General features: G+C 38.8%; 2 protein-coding genes across 3 annotated transcripts; one reads left to right on the top strand and one right to left on the bottom strand.

The window, feature by feature from the left end:
* Window positions 1-5557: 5557 nt before the first annotated feature.
* Window positions 5558-9920, top strand: si:ch211-122f10.4 (lysosomal protective protein). The gene is made up of 11 exons (XM_034869030.1): window positions 5558-5849; window positions 5976-6087; window positions 6172-6309; window positions 6384-6542; window positions 7225-7316; window positions 7749-7833; window positions 7930-8082; window positions 8162-8307; window positions 8873-9035; window positions 9124-9213; window positions 9303-9920. The coding sequence occupies exons 1-11, from the start codon at window positions 5680-5682 to the stop codon at window positions 9384-9386; spliced, it is 1392 nt and encodes a 463-aa protein (XP_034724921.1). The 5' UTR covers window positions 5558-5679; the 3' UTR covers window positions 9387-9920.
* Window positions 9921-10461: 541 nt separating this feature from the next.
* slc38a7 (solute carrier family 38 member 7) lies at window positions 10462-24605 on the bottom strand. Of its 2 annotated transcripts, none has more exons than XM_034869046.1 (12): window positions 24513-24605; window positions 21457-21776; window positions 20531-20584; window positions 19219-19363; window positions 17076-17220; window positions 16861-16959; window positions 16662-16719; window positions 16445-16559; window positions 14948-15095; window positions 14398-14597; window positions 14255-14306; window positions 10462-12479 (listed from the first exon to the last, which is right to left on the bottom strand). In XM_034869046.1, exons 2-12 carry the CDS (start codon window positions 21709-21711, stop codon window positions 12380-12382), a joined length of 1371 nt encoding a protein of 456 aa, XP_034724937.1. In that variant the 5' UTR covers window positions 21712-21776; window positions 24513-24605; the 3' UTR covers window positions 10462-12379. The 2 variants fall into 2 exon arrangements, with proteins under 2 accessions (XP_034724937.1, XP_034724947.1); XM_034869056.1 differs by having other exon boundaries at window positions 21457-21899; window positions 24513-24603.
* Between the last annotated feature and the right edge of the window lie 126 nt (window positions 24606-24731).

Below are 24731 nucleotides of genomic sequence, written 5' to 3'. Positions count from 1 at the left end.
GTCCGAAAGTTTGACCGAACACAATAAAATCACTAAAATTATGCCAAAACTTTAAAAGGGCACCCTGAAAAATGTATTTACTTAACTATTACTAAATATTTATTCAATCTAGATTAGTCGTTAAAACAGTCTAATTTAGAAGTTAATTTTCAATGAGATTTTGCAATTAATTAAACGACCAAGTCCATGCCAACAGAGTTTTTTGGGGCCCCATGGCTGGCAGTTGTCTGGGACAGGAGCCTGCTTAAGTGAAAGTCCTTCTGAAGAATAAACATTTTTGTGTTGATTTTTTAAAACTAATATTAGGAATTGTATTTATTCTTCTCTTTTTATAATTTTTTAATTATTAAGTAGTTTCTTCTCATTTGTGTTTCTATGATTTTTCTGTTGTGCTATACTGTACAAATAAACTTGCTTTTAATAGTTATCTGGCCATTAAACAAATATTTTTTGACAACAATTCTGGTCTTCACAAAATGGCGTACATGGTAAATAGGTCCCTTTTCACAGAGGACACTTTATTAGTGTTAAATTTAACACTGGCGACTGAGTAATTTTTGTTAAAACTCAAAATAGACTAGAAGATATATACATTTTTGTAACTTGTACATAGTGCTTGTTCCTCTAGTCGTGTCCAGGATGACACAGAAGTACTTAATCGGATGGAGGAGCTTCTCCTGGCAGCTCAGGACCTGCCAAGCATTGGCCAGCCGATGCGGGAGATAGCTGGGCGAGCTGAGACGGTGACCTTGACAGAAGTCCAGGTCACCTGTCAAGGCCACCTTCCATTGCCTTATTTGCACAGATGTTTAACCTTCATATTAGTAAATCTAAAATGCAATAGCTAGAGGTTGGGTAGATTTTGTGTATCACCGGTGTTCCGGTCCGGTGAATGAGGCTAAACCGGTTTGATTTTATGCTAACTGCTTAAACAATGACAACATGACAACCTTTTATTTGCGGGCACTGAAAATAACAAGGTGTCATAATTGCAGGGTGCAACTTTTATTGCAGGCAGTGTGTGGCTAAAGGGTTACAGGTTTAACCACTTCTCAATTGCACAGCTGTTTTCTGAATGAAGTAGTTTTAGCTCTTTTTTTTACCAAACAGTAAGGAAGTGTCCACACAAGCTTCATTTCCTGAGCATTTCTGAAGCTCCATGGCAGCAGTGCTTTCTGCAGCAGTATAAAATAAAACAAATGAGGATTACTCATGCCACTGCCAATTTATTTAGGGACGTTAGCTACAGTGTATTTGCTGTAGGTAGCTTAGCTCTTCACACTTTCCAATACCTTGCCTTACACTGGGAATAAGCAATATGGCAACGTGATTAAAATGTTTATGAAAACAAACAGAGTTGCTAGTGTGTGACAGCAAATTTACTTCTCAGCCGATTGGCGGATGACAGGCTTATATGACAGATCACATTTTAGTAGTGGTGGGAGGGGGAACAGTGCAGTTTTTTTTTTTCATGTGTTTATTGGTAGGGCGAGATGATGAAGTCTCAAAGAAAACTGAAACTGATATGGTAAAGTGTATGAACGAAGTAAGCTGGAAATGGCGAGGCAAAGTGTAAAGATCTACACCAAAGACCGGTTTAAAAATGTTCACACCAGATCAAGCGTAGCAATTGCATTTTTTTCAAAACAGTGTTTTCTTAGGCTGTCATTTATCCGGGACGAAGAGAAATCATTTTAGGAAAATAATTTGACAATACTGCTAAATTCAATGTATCAAAGAACTAACAATCCTTATTTATAACTTATGAGGAAATTCCCAGTGCCAAGTAATTGACTATATTGGTTTACTGTAAGATCCTGTCCTTTATGAGAGTATGAAGATTATTTTTGACCAAATACCTCAATATCGATACCGCAACGATATTGTAGTGTTGACTATTGGTGCTTTAACAAAATATTTACACAATGAGATTTTTGATAAATAATCATCATTAATGTGTATATTAGTGACTAAGTGGGTAAAGGCAAATAATAGAACAGTTACAACTGTCTGGTAAGTTTAGAAAATGACATAAATTTACTCTTATGTAGCCTTTAAAACCAGGAAAAGACAACACTTATACCATATTCTGATATCAAGACGATATCTAGTCCCATATCACATTATCGATAAATGATCCAAGCCTTACTTTAAATGAGGTTTTGCTTAATTTGTGACTGACCAAAATATGTTGCTTTTCTGTGGCAGGAGCTATGACTGGCCTTGTAACCACACCCTGCCGCAGGAGCCTGGTGGGGTGCAAAGCAATGCAAAGTGTCGGGATGTTAGTTTTAGGGAAGATTATTTTGTGTTGAGCAGGATGCCCTGAGAAATGTGGTTTCCGCAGTTTTTGATATTCATTTTTGTGTAGTTTTAAGTTAGATTTGATTTGTTCTACTACAGTTAGTCAGAGGATGAATACATAAAGCTATGTTGTTGCTGAGGCACTCGGTTGACGCAACTCTTGTCAAGAACAAAATGAAGGCGACATTTCAGAAAAGAAAAATGTTGGGTGCCTGAATAACTCAGTTGGTAGAGCGGGCGCCCATATATAGAGATGTACTCCTCAATGCAGCGGGCCCCGGTTCAACTCTGACATGTGGCCCTTTGTTGCATGTCATTCCCCATCACTCTCCCCTTTCATTTCTTCAGCTTTCTTGTCATTAAAGGCCTAAAATGTCCCAAAAACAGAAAAGACAAAAGGTTGTTCAAGACCCAGCCACAGCTTCCACTGTCCTAAACCTTTTTTCCAAGATTTCTGGATGCATCCGGCTTGATAAGAAAATATAGCTTTTCCTGTCATATTTTTTTTTTAAGATTGACCAAGACTTCACTATGCTCTTTGATAAGGAAGTGTCTGGTAAATTTCTTGCAAAATGGCCAGCATTCTGCAGAGTATAAAAACATTTAGTCAAAGTGTGAATCAGGATGAGCTTCCTATGTCTGCCCAACAAGAATCAGGTTAAGGTTGGTAAGTGTTAATGGGAGATTGTAGATTAAACATACTTTAATGGCGTTCACTGTATTCCCTGCTAACCCAACATAAGGTATCATGCGATAACACCTGTGATTTTAACGTTTTGGCTGCTTTACTCAATGTACTCATGTACGCGGTACTTAGGGGAGACACCACCGGCAAAACCATCATTTTGAGTTTGGGGATTATTTTGCATCCATAACATGTTTTCTTTCACACTATAAGGTGTAAAAAAACACACATCAGAAATACACATTTAGATGTTTATTTCACCCATACTTTGTCCATTTGCGCCTGTAATTTTATCCTAAATTCACCAACGTTGGCATTGGATAATGCCTTGTTTGCATATTCAAACACTCATTCTGAAGTGGCATGGAGGTCCTATTTGTTGCAAATATTTTTTTAATTTTTCTAACAGGGTTGGTGTTACAGCACAGGAGCAGCTTTGTCTACTTTGAAATTAACTGCACATGAGAGGAAAAATTACAGAGCCCCCCTGGGGTCAGCTGAGAAAAGAAAACTAAACCGTGCACACGGATTGATAATTTAGCAGACTACACACAAGTTTTGAAGACAATATGGATCTTGCAATTAGTCAGACCTGCTTGGTTCTTTTAGTGAATAATTGTAAAGATTTACAAAGAATATGTTTACAGCATTTGATTGGTGGGGATGTGGACAACATACATACAGCAATGCACTGGTAAGAGAAATAAATAGCTGGAACCCCTGGAATAAATAGCCCACATTACTGTATTGTGTGTACAGTTAATTTAATATTGTATGTGGAGTTTGCAAATGTTCCACTAAAACAAGTTCCTCCCTGAGACCATTTTGCAAAAGCTCTGTCCGGAGCTTAGCGCCCCCAAACACAACTGTGATCGGTTTAAAGAAATGGAAACAACCCAGAGCGTTTTATCTCCTATCCTATAATGTATGTGCGGTGTAGCCAAAGCTGCCAGACCTTACTCCACAACAATGTGGAGATTGATCAATGCGAGACAAGTAAATGAACTGCCCTGTAAACCTCCATCGTACAGAGAAAATAATAAACCCCATGCATATAATTTCTCAGAACCCCACCTACATTATTTGACCCTTTTTCTGTTTTCCCATACTGGTGTGCGTAGTAAGCTCAGCACCCTGTTGGCTGCTGAACGCACTTCAATCAGACCAAATTAGCTCCACCCAGACCAAACCCCCTTGTTAGCTGAGCATATATAAAGCACCTGCATTACCATGGCTGCATCATGGCTTTGTCTCGGCCTGTTGGCTGCAAGATGGAATGGTCACTGTGACTTTTAAGTAGGTAATTGTGTTAAGTCTGTTTTTACTTTCAAAGTGTTTTTAAATACTACTGAGTTGTATATTTTGCAGCAGGCTACCGCCCGCCTGACTATTGTCTCCTTAGGCCTGGAAGAGATTCCAAGTTCCCCTGCCTGGAGTGGTGTGATGAACTCTCCCTTAACCTACTGATTACTTTAACCTTGTCATTCATGTAATCGCCCGTCTAAAGTGTAAGTTGTCATTTGGTGTTTTTCCTTAGTTTAGTTGTCTTTGGATTTTAATAATTTTAGTGCCTCCTGGACACACACCTTGCTTGGTTTGCTTGTATTTTTATTTAATTAATTAATTGTTTTACTTTCCAGTGGAGCTAGAATAGCCAGCTTGTCAAGGCTAAGCCTTTTTGTTCCCTTCAGATTGTAATGATAACAGCACGATGACATGATTTGTGGTGACTATTGATTTCAATTGGCACATGTGGTGGGTAAGTTGGTGCACCCCTTGAACATCCACTAGTAGACTGTCTCTCCACAGCTGGCCTCTGACCACCCCCTTATTTCCTTTTTATAAATGTAAGCTGTGTGTTTTTGAAGAATTACCCTGATTGTTGTATTGTAATCCTTCTACTTTGTATTTTTTATTGTATATTGATTCAAACCCTCATTTTTAACATCTCCTTTACAGGCTCTCCAAGTCATAAATTATCCATCAATAAATGACTTTCTTTTGTAACCACGTCTCTGTCTTGCTTCAGTTAGTGAACCTGTGTCTAACTGGGGTGCCTGTTTAAGTAAAAACATTTCTTGAGGTGAAAGTCCCTAGGGGGCCTTACTCGGGTGGCGATTTCCCCCCCCCCCCCCCCCCTAGCGCCGCCTGCTTTTCCACACCATGTAGGCTACTTAGTTTTTTAGGTAAAACATGTTACATCAGTCAATGTTGCAAAATTTTGGAGTTAGACAGTTTGGGAAATTTACTCCTCGAATATCATTAACAACATGCCTTTTTCTTTATCTGGTACAATGACTTGAATACAAAGATCTTTTAATGGTAAAGGCAATTCTCATAGGAACATATCAATGCAGCCTATGTAAACTAACAATGTCCTTATAAGATGGTCTTACACTGTGTATATTTAATGTTTATCTTGTGATCGTGTTGCTTCTGTGTTCAGTAAAAATAAATTTAACATAAATCTGCCTAAGGAGCAATTCATCTTACGTCGGTATGATTAGCTGTCCTGGACTTCCGTGTGAAACAGTCAGGCGCTGATCACGTGGCCCGCAGCAGTCATATGACAGTGTTCGTATTATTCAAGCGGATCAGCCGTTGAGCACGTCGAAGGAAGTTTGTGCCACAAAGAGAATTCTCTAGTGTAGTCTGCGGTTATTTATGTTAGCAGCGGTTGGAGTTCAGTGATGTTCGCCGGTGGTTTGTTGATGTGTTTGCTGGCTGTGTTTCAGTTAGGCTCGCGGGCTCAGTACGCTCCTGATGAGGTGACCTACCTGCCAGGGATGAAGTTCAAACCGAACTATCAACAGTGGTCGGGATTCCTCCAGGCACAGCCCGGAAAGTATCTCCATTATTGGTAAGAAACAGCAACCGACTGGTTTTCTACCTCACATAGTTCCATCCCAGTTTAGCGCCATGTGTGGCGGTATGAGACCATTGCGTGTTTAATGCAGTATTTAACCCCGGCACTGGTCTCCTGCAGGTTTGTGACTTCTCAAAGGGACCCGGTCAAAGACCCTCTGGTGCTCTGGCTGAATGGAGGCCCAGGCTGCAGCTCGCTTGATGGATTCCTGTCAGAGAATGGACCATTTCATGTGAGCATGCTTTGTGCACAACAGTACCTGTGCACTGATTGATGAAATGGACTCTGAATAGGCATTGTTGACTTTCTTCTTCAGGTCAATGATGACGGGGCCACACTCTATGAGAACACATTTAGCTGGAACAAGATCGCCAATGTGCTCTATCTAGAATCTCCTGCAGGTGTGGGATATTCCTACTCTGATGACCAAAAGTACGCAACCAATGATGACCAGGTGAGTTCTGCGACTGCTGACTCACTTTAAAAAGCGTAGAAACTGCATTTCCATTTCATGTGTTCTTCTCTTAGGTCTCTGATGACAATTACAAAGCCCTCCAGAGTTTCTTTGCCAAGTTCCCAAATTTCACTCAAAATGAGTTCTTCATCTTTGGGGAAAGTTATGGTGGAATTTATGCACCAACTCTTAGCCTGCGCGTGGCTACTGGAGCTGCCAAAATCAACTTCAAGGTAAGATTCTTTATGCAAACCAGTAAATACATTTACTCGGTTAAGTACACATTTGAGGTACTTGACTTTACTATTTCAATATTCTGCAACTTTATATTTCTCTACATTTCATAGGAAATCATTGTACTACTTTTACCTGATTACACCCATCTGATAACTTAACCAGTTACTTTCTAGATTGTGATTGATAATACAAAACATAATCAACAAATAGATTATGATCTACAACTATAGATTAAAACTATTGACAATCCCAACCTGTCTATATCTAGTAATCAAATTGTAACAGCTGCAACAGTAAAGTGATGTACAGATTAATGCATCACAACTTTTAATCCAATATTATGAATTGCATTATTCAGAATTGGGACATTCAGCTTAATGACTACTTTAACTTTTAAGTTCACTTTGATGGTCATATTTTTGTACTTTGTACTTAACTTTGAATGTATAAAATTTATGAGCATATTCTACACTGTCGTATTGTTACATGTAAGTTATAAAGCTGACTACTTCAACTTCTCAGAATTTTTGCTCATATGCACCATCAACTACTGAGTATCAGTATCGCCACCTGAAAGCCGTTTTACGATTAGAGGTGTTGGTTTTTGAAACTCGGTAAAGTAAAGCAGACATGTATTTTAACTACCAACATTTATCTTGAATATAATTTTGTTTTCAGGGCTTTTCAGTGGGAAATGGCCTCAGCAGTTATGCTCTCAATGACCAAACATTGGTCTACTTTGGTTACTACCACGGCCTTTTCGGAGAAGAGTAAGTAGCACTTTGCTGGAGGAAGATTGTTTGCTTTAAGGGAATATGTTGATAAGCAATGCCCTCAGATGCTAGCGTGCGAAAGACAGAACTGAAAGATCAGTCATTTTCACAAGTCACATTCAACACGTGACCTTTTGATAGTCAATGACTTGTGTATGTAACAGGGAAAATGTGCCTGTGGTCTGAAGACCAGCTACTGTTTGTATCTTCACTGGGAGGAACAGCAGACTACTTTAATGTTCACTTCAGCCCCTTTCTATACTGCAAGCCAGAAATAAAAATAAAAACCCAATTTACTTCGGTGGTTTTAATTCTGCCAGACATGTAACTGATAGTGTATTGAAAACCTTGTGCTGTTTTACAACAAGCCAAGAAGATATAAATTACTCCTGTAGTTGATGCCATTTTAAAGCCATGTTTTATGTGCAGTTTGTGGCGTGATCTGAACACAAATTGCTGTGACAAGGGAAACTGTAACTTTTACAACTCAAGTTCAGAGACCTGCAAGACGCTGGTACGTGTGCACTACTTTTTCATTATTCAGCTGGGTTTTTTTCTGGTTCTACTGTATGACTCATTCAGGTTTTACTTTGTCGTTTTCTCCCTTTAGGTAAATGTGGCCTTTGGTATTGTGTATAATAGCGGACTGAATGAGTATGCCCTTTACTTGGATTGTGAGGGTGGCAGAAGATCCCACAGAGGCTACGAAAGGACCATGAGTCACCTGTTTAAGAACTACAAGAAACAGCCACACACTCACAAGGTGAGTGCTGCCGGCCCATGCACTTGTGCTTCAAATTCTTATTGTCTTGTAGCGGTAATGATAAAATTGTAAATGGAAGGTTTCAGGTGGAGTTTCCTCCTCCATGTCTCTGGGAGAAGTCCCTCCCTGCATCAACAGTACGGCTCAGATAACCTGGCTGAACAGAGGCGATGTCCGGAAAGCTTTACACGTTCTGGACACACTGCCACCATGGGACCTCTGCAGGTATGTTGCAGCTAATTAAGAAATGGAATGTCCCATTTTAATTTTATTGATGGCATTTTGAAATGTCACTAATTAAATTAAAGGGAGCTGGTGATTCCAGTGTATGGGTGCTCCTTGTTTAAAGTATTTTTTTTTTTTTTTTTTTTTAAACTAAAAATCCAAAATGCCTTTGTAAAAATTTGAGGGAAAAAAAAGGCGCTGGCTAACTGTGTCCAACACACATGTCATTGTTGCTTGTAGCTTCATGACGTTTAAAAATCTATACACACAAACTGACCATCTCACCTCCCTCTGTTTGTAGGGGTACAAAGCTGGATGTTAAAATTCTAAAGGGGGACAGGACTTTAACAAGTTTGGAAAACACTGTTTTAAACAATAGCACTAGCCTTATTTTTGTTAGAATCCATTAGTTATTCATAGACTTAGACTTCTGTGTCCTTAATTGAAATGAACCTCTTAAATTGGAGTGACAGTAATTTGTATTTGAGGCATTTCTTTCTTTTTGTGTGGATTTGGGTAGGTAACATGTCGCTCATGATCATAATTAACTCTCTCTTCGTTGTAGTGATGAGGTTGGAGAGCACTATACCAACCTGTACCCAACAGTGAAGGACGTGTATCTGAAGCTGCTGTCTCTGGGCCTGCGGGCTCTGGTCTACAACGGAGACACTGACATGGCCTGCAACTTTCTGGGGGACCAGTGGTTTGTGGAAGACCTCGGCTTGAAGGTAGGAACTTTATTAAAATATTCTGAAAGATGTACCCTACAACTACAACCCGATACACTTCTCAATACTACTAAAATGTTGTTTTCAGGCAACCACTAGGTACCAGAACTGGTTTCATGAGGACCAGATTGCTGGTTATTACCAACAGTTTGGAAACATCACTTTCCTCACCGTGAAGGTAACCAGCAATAAAAGCATGGTTGTCCTTTTACTCACAGTGATGGTATGGTTTTATATAATGAAATACTCCTGTCGTCTGTCTTTTAGGGTGCAGGGCACATGGTTCCTCAGTGGGCTCCGGGTCCAGCTTTCCACATGTTCCAGTCTTTCATAACAAATGGCTACTACTGAGACATGATGGAGACTGCTGTATGTTATATACCTGCACTTGTTTGATGGTATTTTCTCAGGAAAGATGATTTTGGAGGGAAAAGGACTATTAGGGAACTTATTTTTATCTATATTATTCAGAGTACCTGCAGTGAAGTGTTGAGTATTTGGAGAGGGATACATTATTTGTTGTTTACTTTGCTCTGCATCACCTAGAATTTCAAAATCTAACAATTAAAGTGCCAGCATTAAGGATTTTTACATAAATGTTGAGCTTATAGTGTAGGAATTAAACCCTTTTTTTTTTTTTTTTACAGTTTTATTTGTAAAATTTTAAAAGGATCACAAATAATTGTGAATACAGTATTTATTATATGGTTACCAGCCATCTTCACTTCATGCTTATTTTGGGGATTTGTGCCTTAAGTTTGATTTTTAATAAATGAAAATCTCAATTCAACTGAGCAGGAGCTTATCTGACTGATTTAACCTGTTAACGGCATACTGTTCAACAAAAATTCCCCGGTCGCCTTGTTTTAAAATTATCTGGGGGGGGGGAATATTGGTCCTGAAAGTGGGGAACTACATGTAAACATAACAAGGTACAAGTCTTTTTACTATTCACCTAAAAACAGAAGTACACTGATTTAAAGCTGAGTCTTGGCAATTTTTAATGTGTTTTTTTTCGTATTTGGGCTCTACTTTTTTTTTAAGAGCATACTGATATTGAGTAAAAGTATGTAATAGGTTATTATTCTGGACTTAATGGTGCTTTAAGTCGTGTTGTGACGTTACTTCTTGACATTTTTCAATAAAGGCTCGCCCCTCCCTCCTCCTCCTGTCCCAATCCTGTGCTTCCATGCACTAACCCCCCAACCCAGACCCCCAAATTCTTGTTGGTTATTGGCTGGAACAATTTGTGTATGCTTCACAGTGCAGGTGGGCACAGTTTTTGTGGCCGTTTATAAAAAAACGGTCTCTGTAGACAGCCCAAGGTTTACAATGTGTTCTGGGGACAGGCAGCTTGCGTATAGTGAGACGTTTGCTGTATGGGACAACAAATGCTGTAGCCTTAAACACCGGTGACATCGCTTTTAAATGTTTTGAACTGCCATTGACATGGATTGCCAGATTTATTCACATGCCTTAACTGTAGTAATTAATTGGAATATCACAGGTTTAAGTATTTTCATTTAAACCTGCCATGAACTACGTCTTTGTAAGTCAAGTTTTCATTGTGAGACAATAGTGACATGATCTGATTATCAGATGCAAAAAAGTGTAGTTTACTGAAATCACAATAAATCAGTGACAGAAATCATAAATGCGCCTGACATTCACTTATGACCACACTAGTGTCTGTAGCACCAAAAGGTTAAGTAAAAACATTTCAACACCAAATCATAAGACAATTCATATTAATGATTTCAAGACATGTTTTATGACCCTTAGGTTTTTGTACTAGTCTGCATTACTGTTTGGACTGTTGCTTCTAAATGTATCATGCTTTTTTTGGCGAACAGAAAATCCCTTTTACCATCCCTCATGTCCACAGAAATCACCTGATGTTGCGTATCATAAAAACAAAAGGCTGTTGAGAATCTCACTTAAATTATAACGTGTTTAACATGCATAAGATTATTAGCTGTGATGCAGTTAAATTCCATTTGTTCTTGATTTCCATGTCAATGTAAACCTTTTTCCTGATTTTACACGTGTCAGCTGCATCTGCAGCTTGGTTAAAATAAATGGACTAATAACTAAATAAACTTGGTATTAGTCTCACGATGCTTGAACTATTAGCACGGTGCTGTCAGCAGCTTAGAAAACCCTGCTCACAATTTGGTTTTTGTAAGAAAAGAAAAAAATATATACATTTCTAACTTCTCATTCTTTAAACAGTAGTGGGAACCGATTCAAGTAAATAAAACCACACAATCAGTTTGACTAGTGGGCCTCTGTAAATTATGTACAAACTGAATACTGCTCAGATTATTTTTTTTCCCCCCACATACATTCATAGTTATCATTTTCAAACCCATTCTGTGGGAATCAGCACTCTTAAAGAGTTGAGGTTTGGTCACTGCTTGTGTTGCAGGTCTGTAGTTTTTGGGGAGGCACACTGCTGTAGCATTCTACCGGTTAACGGTTAAGGCCTGCAGGCTTGCATAAATGTAACTTTCACAAACAACAAATAAGGTTTTACCTAAAAGCCAATTTTAAAATCATGGTTGTATCATTGTTATAAAATATACAAGAAACTAAAGTAATGCCTTCCTGAATTTATTTTAAAATGTAATTTTAAGTTTCAATGCCTAAATAGTTAAACTCTTAAACTAATTTAGGCAGCATTGACTGGAACTTAAATAAAGACAAACTGTCCCCTGCAATCACATCACTCAGTGATTCAGTATCCCTGCTTGTGCAAATGTTTCACTCAAATTACATTATTCACTGGAGAAAAAACTAAATTATTAATTTGTGGACAAACTATCACCACCAACAACAAAGTCCAGACTGGGATAGCACCTAGCAACAACAGCATGTCCGTAAAAAATATTTACTTGGACATGCGAGGTTAAAATACCCAAATTTGTACAATTTCATTATCAAAATAAATTTGATTGTAAGACCTTTCTATACAAAGTACTTCAGCTCTTGTGAACAGGACCGGAATGAGTCCTGTAGAGACAAGGGAAGTCACTGCCCCTGGACTGTCATAAACCGGTTTCGTGCAAAGTTAAAACCATTATAAAAACGTGCAATTTAAACTGTACATAAAGTAAAAGGCAAAGTGTCTGAAGTCATTTGGCATTTGTGGGTTGTCTCTGACTTCTATCTTACTAGGTAAAGAGCTGTGGAGCGTTAACTCAGTATGGAGCAGGAATGCGACATGCCGTAGAGAATTTTTAAATGAGTGTCATGAGATGCTTCTCCATCAAGTAGTTCAGAATAGCAGCACAGGACCAAGCCCCCTTGGTCTTAAAACACTGGCTCCAACAAAACGGTTCCCTTTAAATGACGTCTTGATAGATGGAGTTGGTCGTGGTGAGGCCAAAGATGAAAGCTCCAGTCGTAACCATAACCACACCAAATACCACCAATCCATGCCAGCTGTAAAAGAGACCAACATTAAAGTTAAGTTGACTCAAATCAGCATTAAACACTTTGTTAGACACTAAATCAAATGTCAGTGTAAATAAGGATCCTCCATTGTGCCAAAATCAGAATATCACTTAATTCGAATTATTTTTTTGAGGGCAGCAACTTTTTTAAATTTCTCATTTCATCAATTAATCAAAACAATATTCAGTTTACATTAAATCAAAATAGTAGCGGATTACTTTTCTAATCATTTAATTTGACTAATCGTTGAAGCTTTGGTCTGCATTAGCTCATTGTTTCGATTTTGCGCAACAGGCTCTGATATACTGCACACTACCGGCTCAAACACAGACACAAACAGTTGACAGAGCCGTAACGTGGGGCTGGTTAACACAGTTAAAGATGCAGATATTTTCTCAGGAGTGGTTAAAGACCAAAACAATGCTAAACGCAGAGGGAATGACATGTAGACTAACCTTCAAATTAATGTTATGTTATTCTCTCTGTTGAATGTCTAATACACGTAAGCCATAACAGCAATTTAAGCTGGTGATGTTGCGGAAATTTGTTTTAATGTTTTTTCTGCATCCTAATGGCCAAAGTGTGATAACACATTTTTAAGTTGTATTTCATTAATCCCTGTAAGAAAATGTATCCTCTGTGTTTGACCCATTGTAACTAAAGTAAAATGCAGCACCCACAGACCAACATGGACGTTATTGCTGTTCTGCACAGGATGATTTAATCAGTTTAGTTCCAAAGAAACTAAACTACAGTACAGGCCAAAAGTTTGGACACATCTTCTCATTCAATGTTTCCTTTATTTTCATGACTATTTACATTGTAGATTATCACTGAAGGCATCAAAACTATGAATGAACACATGTTCAATCATGTACCTAACAACAGAAGTAAAATAACTGAAAACATGTCTTATATATTAGATTCCTCAAAGTAGCCACCCTTTGCTTTTTTGATAGTGCTTCAAACCCTTGGTGTTCTCTCAATGAGCTTCTAAAGGCAGTCACTTGAAATGGTTTCACTTCACAGGTGTGCTTTGTCAGGGTTAATTAGTGGAATTTCTTGCCCCATTAATGGGGTTGGGACCATCAGTTGTGTTTTGCAGAAGTCAGGTTGAAACACAGCCAACAGCCCTATTGGACAACTGTTAGAATTAATAAATAATAATATCATGGCAAGAACCAATCAGCTAGGTAAAGAGAAACAAGTGGCCATCACAACATTATTCTTTTTGGGCCAAGAAACACAAGGAATGGACATTAGACCAGTGGAAATCTGGACAACAACAGGACAATGAACCCAAACACACCTCCAGGCTGTGAAAAAACCTTTTGACTAAGAAGGAGAGTGATGGAGTGCTCCGTCTCCACAGTCACCGGACCTGAACCTAATCGAGATGGTTTGGGGAGAGCTGGACCGCAGAGTGAAGGCAAAAGGGAACAACAAGTGCTAAGCATCTCTTGGAACTCCTTCAAGACTGTTGGGAAACCATTTCAGGTGACTACCTCTAGAAAAGAATGCCAAGAGTGTGCAAAGCAGTAATCAGAGGAAAGGTGGCTACTTTGAAGAAACTAGAATATAGGACATGTTTTCAGTTATTTCACACTTTTTTTGTTAAGTACATAATTCCATGTGTGTGAATAGTTGTGATGCCTTTAGAGATAATCTACAATGTTAATAGTCATGAAAATAAAAAAATGCAATGAATGAGAAGGTGTGTCCAAACTTTTGTCCTATACATCCAAGAATAAGAAACATCTTACCTTACAGTTTGGTTGTCTGTCTCTGAAAGCTTAGCTTGCATTAGACACAAACCTGTTAAGTTAAAGAAACATTGATAGACATTTCAGTGTTACGTTAATCGCACAGAAATCTGAAACCTTGCAAATGATGACGGAAGAGTTACCTGGAAAGACAAAGATAAAGCAGGCTGCCAATCCTCCAATCAGCGAGATCACCCGACCAATATCTGGGATGAAGAGGGCGAGGACAAGGGTGACAACAAACCACACCAGGGTCTGCAGGATCCTCCTCCTCTGCTCACGACGCACACACACCTCCACCTGCTCGCCTTGGAAACGCAGCCAAAGTCCTTCTACAACTGCCCTGGAAGGACACATGATTACAACAGTGTGGTGAGGAAATGACGCATTAACTGAAGCGTAAAAGGAAAAGGAAAATCATCTTTATCACAGACTGTTAGCATTTTGTACTACTTACAATCAGGACTCATTCCAGGTAGTGATCTTAAACCAGTGCTACTTATAAACTTTTCGTATCTCACTGAATGCAACTGATCTAGATCATTCTGGCAACATGAGGCTGTAGCTACACAGTTCTACTCTATAGGTAGAGACATTCATACAGCAGTCTTATTAGGCTTGTGCAATTTCAAAATCTTTGAACAGGGAGACCAAGAGTATGGAAATAAAATATGCATATTTTCACTATCTTACCTGCCACAGAAGTGTAAAATGGGGTAGGATGTGACTACACAGATGACAATGAAAGCTCTTGCAATGGCCACAGCAATATCATTAGAAGGGTACGACATCAACACATCCTGACTGACGCTGGCACCAAACGTCAGGAAGCCACAGACACCTGATGAAACACAACAAGCATTTAAGTATTGACCACCAGTCACAAGCCAAATGACTTAACAGCGCTACCCAGTAGGTGTCTTTAAATGTCAGTTCAATTTATGCTGATATCAAAACAAGACAACATGTAACAGATCTTTAAGATCTGTTACATATACATTATATCTGACCCATGAGCCTTTTATGAAGAGTGATTTTTAAACTAGATATTGCATTGTATTAGATGGTTTACCATAACTTTACTAAGTTAGTAGCCTTGATGTTCCAATTCCCGGATTGCTCTGTTGCCGGTGAAAAATCTGTTGGATTTCACTCATTCAGGCCGGATATCCGTAGCCTTTACATCTGAAGCGTTTCAAGACTATTTGTCTGTTTTTATTTCTAAAAAAACACGACAATTTATAAAAGGCTCCACTACCTTATACCTCACGTTATGGCTCTGTAAAAGAAGTTAAAGAAATGGACCAAATGATCTTGTTCTGGATGGAGACCAGCGAAGGAAAATAGAAGCACTTTTTCCAGTGATGGCTAGGCGTTACTACGCAGCCGCCAAAATGAATGGCAATCAATGGGATGCTAACTGCAGGTGAGGGCTTCGTAGCATTAAAATGGCGCCACAGGAGCTATGGTTAGAGAGGAGAGGCTTACTCCCTTGACATTCTGTCTCGCACATTCTGCTTTTTTCCCCCTCAGACAATAACAGAAGATGGAATTATTTCAAAAAACGTTTTGGCTATTAATGACGGTGTAACGTTAGCTCAATATGCCATTCAAGTTACAGCTTTTGTTCACTTCTGGCTTCAAGTTGACAAACTATATAGGTCCATTTTTATCGTACTGACATTACAGAAGTCTCTCGTTAGCATCTTGTAGGCTACCTGTTGCAAAGTTACGCAACTCAAATCTGCACTTGACTAACATCAGGTAGTGATAGAGCTCTCCAGCATTCCAGAAAAAATAGAAGGTATATGCACCGGAGGGATGCGGATCGCCGGAGATGGGATGGAAAGCAGGTGCTAGGCAGTCAGTAAAAATGCACACATTGACTTCAATGTAAACCTACTGACTCTGCTGCTATTCTGCTACGGATCCCCAACTGTTCCGCAATTGGTGGAAATCAGGGGTAAAACAACTTAGAAACGTAAACATGTTCCACAAAACAAGTTTTGCAGTGACACCGCAGGTTTTCTCTACCTAGGACAATTGTGATTGGTTTAAAGAAATCCCAATAAACCAGAGCGCGTTTTCCCATCCCTGTATGCTATATTGAGTAGCCGGACTCTCCTTCAGCGCACTTTGGAGGAGGGTCGGGTTATTAGGTACATTATTGAGTAACAAGTGCACACATACCTGTTCCAGTGTAAACGAAGAGACAGATTATCATGCTTAGAGTGACTACTACTCCCCAAGGTTTAATCTCTCTTCTGCTCATGCTGTTGAACACAGGCACACAGCTGACATGGCACTGTAGAGAGAGATCCGGACAAAGATAATACATCAATATCAAACTCTGGTCAAAAGAAAGGCATATATAAATATTTATGATGTCTAATAAATGAAGAGATACCTGGAAGCCAAAGCATATAGTGGGCATTGCATTGAAAACTGCAGTCCAGGATGCAGAACTGTAACAAACAACTTTTTAGCAAATCAAGCAAAGCATGACAACGAGGATGCAAATGTTTCTGTTTGAATGAGCAGGTGGACACAGTGCTAATGTAATTAGTCAAACATTTTGAAAAAGCTGTTGTGTGTGCAGAGCTCACCTGGGGGGTATGTATGCCGGAGTCATATCTTTATCCGGCCAGATGCACTTTATTATGACCACGATAGTCACATACCAGGTTCCCATCACACTCAGTGCACTAAGATAAAGAACAACTTAAATATGATGAATATGCAAAGTAAACGCTAAGTAAACATTAACCACATTTTAAGGCTTGGGGAGAAATAGTGCTGAGTGAGTGACAAAGTCTTGTACCTGGCATACTTCTGAAAGCCAATCTCTTTTGGTATGGAGAGGGGAAGAATAATTAAGACTGCAGTGACAGAGGTGGTAAATTTGCGGTCAGTGTACCAGTAGCCACTGACAGTCCCATCTTTTTCATGAGCCACTGCAGCCACCACTGCAACACAAAAATGGACAATCAGAAGGAGGCAGTATAACCATATATACCCTATTAGAGTAGAGAGTGCCACAGTGGGAGTTAACTGTGAAGGATGGAAGTGATTTAGCAAAGTAGATAAAGTCACAACCACTCCATTGATTAATTAACTCCTAAAGAGGTGGAAAGTTGCAGTCTATTTCCAGAAACAGGCAGGAGTAGGATTGCTACAATGTCAGCATCTCAGTGAGAAAATGTCAGAGTCCCGAGGGTCATATTTAATGAGAGAAAAAGCTTAGTGTCATCCTTGATGCTCTTTGCCCCTGTCAAGGATGACACAGCTGCACACTACTATGACTACTACTAGACATCTTCCTTTGAACTTTAAACACACAGGTCACAGTTCAATGCAGGACAAAGGCCATACACTACACTCTCAAACACTACACTCTCAAAATAACAGAAAACAAAAAAGTGGCATCTGCAAAAGTTTGGGAACCCTGCAGTTTATAGCATGCGCCGCCCCCTTTGGAAAGCTGAGACCTTACATCGTTGTGGATTGTCCTCAGTCATTGTCTGGGAAGACCAGATAATGTCAATCTTAAGGTTTTAAAGGGCCCAGACTCAGCTGACCTTGGCCCAACAATCAGCACCATGGGTTCTTCTAAGCAGTTGTCTAGAAAACTGAAAATAGTTGACGCTCACAAAGCAGGAGAAGGCTATAAGAAGATAGCAAAGGGTTTTCAGATGCCAATATCCTCTGTTCGAAATGTTATTAAGAAATGGCCGTCATCAGAAACAGTGGAAGATAAAGCAAGATCTGGAAGACCAAGAAAAATATCAGGCAGAACAGCTCACAGGATTGTGAGAAAAGCAAATCAAAACCCACGTTGTGGTACCCCATTCCACTATAAAGAGATACTTGTACAGACATGGTTTTCATGGAAGAGTCACCAAAAGAAAACCTCTTCTACGTCCTCACCACAAAAATGTGCGTTCGAAGTTTGCAAATGGACAGATAGACAAGCCTGATGCATTGTGGAAACAAGTTCTGTGGACCAGTGAGGTTAAAATATGCGTTTTTGGTCAGAAGGAGCAAGGTACATTTGGAGAAGACAGGGCACAGAATTTAATGACAAAAACGTCTGTCCAACTGTTAAGCATGGGGGGGGATTAATCATGCTTTGGGGATGTATTGCAGCCAGTGGCACAGGGCACATTTCATGAGTAGAAGGAAAAATGGGTTCAATAAAATTTCAGCAAAGTTTGGACGCTAACTTGATGCCATCTGTGAAAAAGCTGAAGTTAAAGAGAGGATGGCTTCTACAAATGGATAATGATCCTAAACACACCTCAAAATCCACAGTGGATTACATCAAGAGGCGTGAACTGAAAGTTTTGCCATGGCCTTCACAATCTCCTGACCTCAACATAATTGAAAATCTATGGATAGACCTTAAAAGAGCAGTGCGTGACAGACAGCCCAGAAATCTCAAAGAACTGGAAGACTTTTGTAAGGAAGAATGGGCGAAGATACTTTAAACAATAACTCAAAGACTCTTGGCTGGCTACAAGAAGCGTTTCCAAGCTGTGATACTTGCCCAAGGGGCAGTACAAGGTATTAACTCTGCAGGGTGCCCAAACTTTTGGAGACGCCATTTTTTTGTTTTGTTATTTTGAAAGTGTAAATGATAGAAATAAAATCTAACTTTTTGTGAAATCTATTATATGAATGTCTAATTGGTCATTTTATGGCTTTTTGAGATTTTTTCCATCTTTTCTTGACTTCTTTATGCACATTAATACAATTTTTTTACCTGGGATGACCAAACTTTCAAACCTCACTGTAGGTGACAGAATACGTAATTACTATAGAAAGCTATGATATGTGAAATCTCATTTTTAACTGTTAGAGGTTAAGGAAAACGTAAACTAAGGTCAAAGATTGTCTAACCAATCTCATAAATTGAGACAGAAACACGTTGGCTTGATTCACTTTATCAGTGTGAATATACTCACAGCGATCCAGCTGGTCTCCAATGACAATGAAGAAAGCAATACAAGTCCCAAAGGTGTAGACAGCAATGGCTACTTCACATAAGATTCCTGTGAGTTTCCCACAAGTGGCTCGGACAACCTCCTGATAGGTGCTTTCATTACTGACCTGAAGGAACAAGACAGATAATAAGTGGACATGGATTCAGCAGTAAATGTGTTGGAATAGTATTTTAGTTAGGTTATTCATTAGGGTAATTAGATCTGAATTAGGGTGAACTGATACTCTGGAAATACAGAGTTTTCACAAGAGTACAATTTGAATTTGCTTAGCGTGTTACTCTTGCATCGAGTAAGGCTGCTCATTAACTATACCCTTTTAGTCGAGCTGCACCAATCACATCGATGTATATGTATCTGTTATAGGCTGGCCAGAGGCGAGCTAAACAGATGATGACAGTTTAATCTACCAGTTAACTCCGCTGGTAGCAAAGCTTATGAGGCTCTGGACAAATCCCCCTGTGTGTCGTTGTGATTGGTCGTAGTGTTATCCAATTGCGTGCAGTGAGATTTTTAAATGCTGCCCCTTGAAATGGGAGATTTTCATTACTTGATGCCGGACAAAACAGACAAAAGGCAAAACTAAAAACAACAGCAAATGAAAAAACAACAAGCTAAATTAGTAGGCAATTATTGATTATTGTCTGTCACTGCATCGAAATAGAATCATCTAGGTGCCAATCGCAATGCAATGATTAATTTAACACTCCTAGTCAATAATTTGCTCAAAGTAGCCTCATCCTGTTTTTCTTTGCTGACAGGTTTAAAAACAACAATAATAATTTTTGTAATAATAATAATAATCTAATGAGTGTGGCAAGCTCTTCTTATAACAACAGTCCAAATAAGGTGCAAACTATAAAAATCAAATGTACTAGTGTCTAAAAACTCCACAAGTATAGCTACAGCAGGAGCCTTATGGCTGGTTGTAATTATACTTTAAGGTTTGGTTATAGAAAAAGTAATGGGTTTTGGCTGCTTAGTACGGTCAGTCAATTATACTCATCAGCAATTCATATGTTACCACGTGCTTTAAGACAAAGTTCATCCTGCAGCTGAATGTGGCAAATTTGTGTTAAGATGTTTTTTTTAACATGTCAGCAGAAGTCTGAGCCATCAGGAAGTGAACGTCTGAATTGTTGTGCAATACACTTCATTTGATCAGGAATACAACCACACAAAAAAAGAAAAGTAGTCAGTTTTAGAAGGCTTCAGTAAGAGACGGCAATAAAAGACTTTCAGGAAGTCAGAATCTGACATTCCAGTAGTGACATACCTGGGAGCAGTACCCCAGAATCACCAGTCCACTGATTATGAAGATCAGCATAAACTGAAACAAAGAAACAGGAAGCATCACATTATAGTTCCTAATAATATTGTCTATAGGCAGTTTTGTGTTGGTCACAAGAACACAGAAAATACTTTGAGACTGTCAACGGTTATCTGTTCAAACATTCAGTGAAAAGCAGCGAGTAAGTACTGTGGGCCTGCACATGTCAAAGCCAGGTTCAGTCTTAGAAAGGGCTGGGTACCAAATTCAATACTTTAGGCACCGAACGAATTGCGTATCGAGATATGCCTTGTCATTCAATACCAAATTTGAATATCTAAGGAGTAAACCATCAGCGTCAGTAAGCCGATAAGCACACATCATGCTTCCACCAAGATCTAATAATGCTGCTGATTAGCTGCCTAACGTTACACGTCCTAGAGGCAGGCAGGAAAAACTATACGTTAGGCACAGGGACGAGGCTCACGTAGTAGGAGCTGAAAAATAAAATCAAAAGATTTGTGCTATAATGTAATTATTTTTGTTTTATAAAATTGGTATTAAAAAAAAAGTCACGGTATCGGTATCAGTACCAAAGATTTTTTAACGATACCAAGTCTTAGATTCTAATTTAAATAATCGATCAGTAATTTTAGTCAACAATAAAAGTAAAACACCATATGTTTGCCTTTCATCTTTTCCTATTGCTGCTCTGTAAAGTGTTATGAGGGTGTATGTTGGTGGACATAGTAAGCCCTTTTAGGACATCCCTTTGGCCTCTAGTAATATCTGATAATTTTTTTCATCGTATTTGACATTTTACACCCTAAATACTTATTAAAATTGTAGGTTGCAGCCCAATTTATCACATTAAACAGTCTGAGCATGTGCCTCATGTAGTGGGGAAAGGACCTCACTTTGGCTCTCCTCACCATTTGAAGCATAACTCCTGCCGTTACGCCTCCTGCCATGTTGAAGGCTGCAGGGAAATTGAGTAGACCCGCTCCCAGTGCTGCGTTCACTACGATGAAGACCGCTGCCCAAGACGACACGCCTCTGCTCCCCCTCTGGTCGGTCTCAAGATGCTGGACAGAATCCACACTGGGGCTCTGCAAGAGCCACGCCCTTTCTCCAGAGTCATTACTCCCAACACCACCCCAGTCCTCGACATCGGTGTTAATCGCCATGAGTCAACAGGCTGTAGCTTTAACTCCCAAGCCTCACGCACCTCAGAAAATTTGTCTCCAACTCTCTGGATCCAAGTGGAGAAAATGTTGTTTAGAAAAGTGCAATATCCTAAGTTTCACAAAAGTCAGCTGGTGTTTTTCCCCAAGTTATCATCAGTGTCAGCATGATGATGAAACCATTCAGTAATCTGTAATGAAATGGTGTTTGCATTTAGAGGTACTATACATCTGTATATACAATCTGACCATGCACAGTGCTGATATCATATAAAAGATTCAAAGTAAATTAGTTTAAACCAGTTCTTCGTCGTATTGTTTGGATTCTTGTTAAGACATGTCATTTTTAGCACAGCACTTATTCTCGGTATTCTTGGAAGAAACATTTTCCAACAATATTAATTTAAAATAACATTTGGATTTTCAATAAACAATTAAACCTAATCCATATTATGTGGAAAGTCAAGGTAAATTAAAATGTATTAAAGCGCCCATATTATGCTCATTTTCAGGTTTATAATTGTATTTTGAAGTTGTATCAGAATAGGTTTACATGGTTTCATTTTTAAAAAACACCATATTTTGTTGTACTGCATATTGCAGCAGATCCTCTTTTCATCCGGTGTCTTTGGGTCTCTGTTTTAACTACAGAGTGAGACACCTCACTACTATACTATCTTTGTTTGGAGTCGCACATGCTCAGGTAGCGAGGTAATGATAATATCAGCTAGCTACTGTTTTTCCAACATTGGTCATTCCAACAGTTTGTATGCACGTGAAAGCACCAGAGACACAAAGTAACACCCCAAATCCCAGAAAGTTTTTTTCATAATATGGGCACTTTAACTATTTTAATGTCCATTATGTAACAGTCTGCTTTTAAGTTTTTGGTCTATGTGAAACCTGCATACTGTGACCCACGTGATCTTTGAGTATATAAAGGTTATTTGTCGAGTTTGGATGAGCAGTTTCCCAAATTGAATCTTATCTTCTGCTAACAGATAAAGAAGGCTAGGAACATAAAAGGAATTGCATATTCAGGAATGTGAAGCCGTCTTGAAGCAGTACATGCAGTTTAACTTTGTAAAGAATGCAAAGCTTCACACAAGCAAGACATGGTAGCTTTTGAGTTGAGACTCGTCAGTTCAATTAATAATAAGCTGACCAGTGTAAAGCGGGGACTTGTAAAGGAAACATACAGCCTTAAGTCAAACAGCTAAACTATTAAGATGGCTGCCATTAATACTGATATGCATGTTTGGCAGAGTCTTAGAAATAAAACACAAGTGGAAGAAGGTTAGCCTTTAATACAAGCCAATCTAGGTAAAAGGTAATTACATGATTTTTTGGCTTAGAAACCCCTCACATGTTATCTTTTACCACTGGATTTAGTGACAAAGAATTCATTGAGAGAGAACAACAAAAGTGAAGTAGCAATCTTGATGTGCATTCACACATATAAAACAGTAATTAAAACTAGAGAATATAAAATAAATATAAATGTGTTATGGTTACAAACAGTACTTTCAAATATGTAAAAAGCATGTGCATATGAATTGAGGTAGAGGACAACTGTAGTGTATATAGTTTTATGGTTATATGAGCTAAGTAAGTGGGCATAAAGTCATTTTGGGACGAAAAAAAACATTTCAGTGTTTAGGTAGGAGCTGTATTTACTTTTTGGCAAGTCGAAAAACTATGTTACTGGTTATATCAGCCATTTAAAAGGTTTTTTATCAGGTAAACATGCTTTAGTGAGCTACAATCTGGCACATATAACCATAATGAAATAAATCTAATCATTTTGAAACTGAAAGAACCTTTCAGTAATAAGGTAGGAGCTGATGTATCACTTTTTGGCATATGGAAAACTACAGTTATACGCTACATTTCAACTGGTAAAAATGACTGGACTGGTTGGCACAGATCAAGTAAAATAATTTAGAGTCATATGCACAATTGCAATAAAAAGATACTTTATTTTATGTAACCAAGAAGGAAACCTAATAAATTATAGGCTAGGTTACTAGTCCGTTTTCCAAATATAAACTGGATGGCCTACATAGACCTACCATACAAAGGCTATTACATCGGAAAAAATAGGCTCCTATTAATGCCTAAAATCACGTCATTGTTGTCTCTGATTACTCTATAAACAGCAAACACTTCTTTGGTCTTTATAGTGATTCTTTCGTCACAGTTTTGTGTAGTAGCACGTTATGATCCAGAGAAATATGCAGCTTAGACCTAGCTACAGAAACTGTACGACAGCCTCAATGCGCGCTCCCGCGGACTAATCAGTTTATGTCAGTCAATCAGTTTTTGGCGCGCACCCTTTCCATTATAAATCACTGATAAGTTTTAACAATGTCTACAGAAACTACAAAAGAAAGGGTAAAAGCAAAGTTACTGGGTACAAGGGAGAGTGCTCATCATAGCTAAAACATGCATTTACAGTTTTAAATCTGTGATGATGTCAATTTCGTTTAGATATCTTAATCCACACAGTACACACCTTCAGCTGCCTACACGAGATATTGATTAACAAGCCACTTTAAGTGTGATTAGATTATTCCTTTTCTTTTCATTAAGGTAACAATAACATCTGCCAACGCTGTTCGCCCCATTGTTACTTGATCCGTGCCCTACAATAGCCACCCAGCAAACAGCTAGCTAGTACAAAATACAAATAAGCTATTTTTCACGAAACGGTTCTACACATTTAATTATACCTACATCATTTACATTCGCTGTTTAGTGATGTGTGGACGATAAAGGCCGATAGTGAAGAACAGGAACGTTACCTTCAGTGTTAAACCGTCTCCAGATAGTGACTGAATGACCCGACTCTGTTTTGGCAGATTGTAGAATGCAGAGGAGCATGTGACACGTTGTCACGTGACTGTAGTTTGGAATTATAGGTATGGTAGTTCTCTTCATTTAAACGCCTCCTCTATTTAGTAGGGGCAAATCCCAGTTACTTAGGTGATTGTACGTACGTATGAAAAAAAAAAAATATATAT

The sequence above is a fragment of the Etheostoma cragini genome, chromosome 1, assembly GCF_013103735.1.
Source record: "Etheostoma cragini isolate CJK2018 chromosome 1, CSU_Ecrag_1.0, whole genome shotgun sequence".
In the NCBI taxonomy this organism is placed as follows: domain Eukaryota; kingdom Metazoa; phylum Chordata; class Actinopteri; order Perciformes; family Percidae; genus Etheostoma; species Etheostoma cragini.
Note: the sequence above shows the minus strand (reverse complement) of the source record. Positions and strands in the feature narration are given on the sequence as shown.

Bases quoted from the DNA above. Each gene is read 5' to 3' on its own strand.
- slc38a7 (XM_034869046.1), bottom strand. From the start codon at position 21,711: ATGGCGATTAACACCGATGTCGAGGACTGGGGTGGTGTTGGGAGTAAT. The intron at 17,221-19,218 runs GTGAGTATATTC...TTTGTGTTGCAG, and splicing joins TGGAGACCAGCTGGATCGCT to TGGTGGCTGCAGTGGCTCAT. The intron at 14,598-14,947 runs GTAAGATAGTGA...GTGTCCTTCCAG, and splicing joins ATTTTACACTTCTGTGGCAG to GGCAGTTGTAGAAGGACTTT.
- si:ch211-122f10.4 (XM_034869030.1), top strand. From the start codon at position 5,680: ATGTTCGCCGGTGGTTTGTTGATGTGTTTGCTGGCTGTGTTTCAGTTA. The intron at 7,317-7,748 runs GTAAGTAGCACT...TTTTATGTGCAG, and splicing joins CACGGCCTTTTCGGAGAAGA to TTTGTGGCGTGATCTGAACA. The intron at 8,308-8,872 runs GTATGTTGCAGC...TCTTCGTTGTAG, and splicing joins CCACCATGGGACCTCTGCAG to TGATGAGGTTGGAGAGCACT.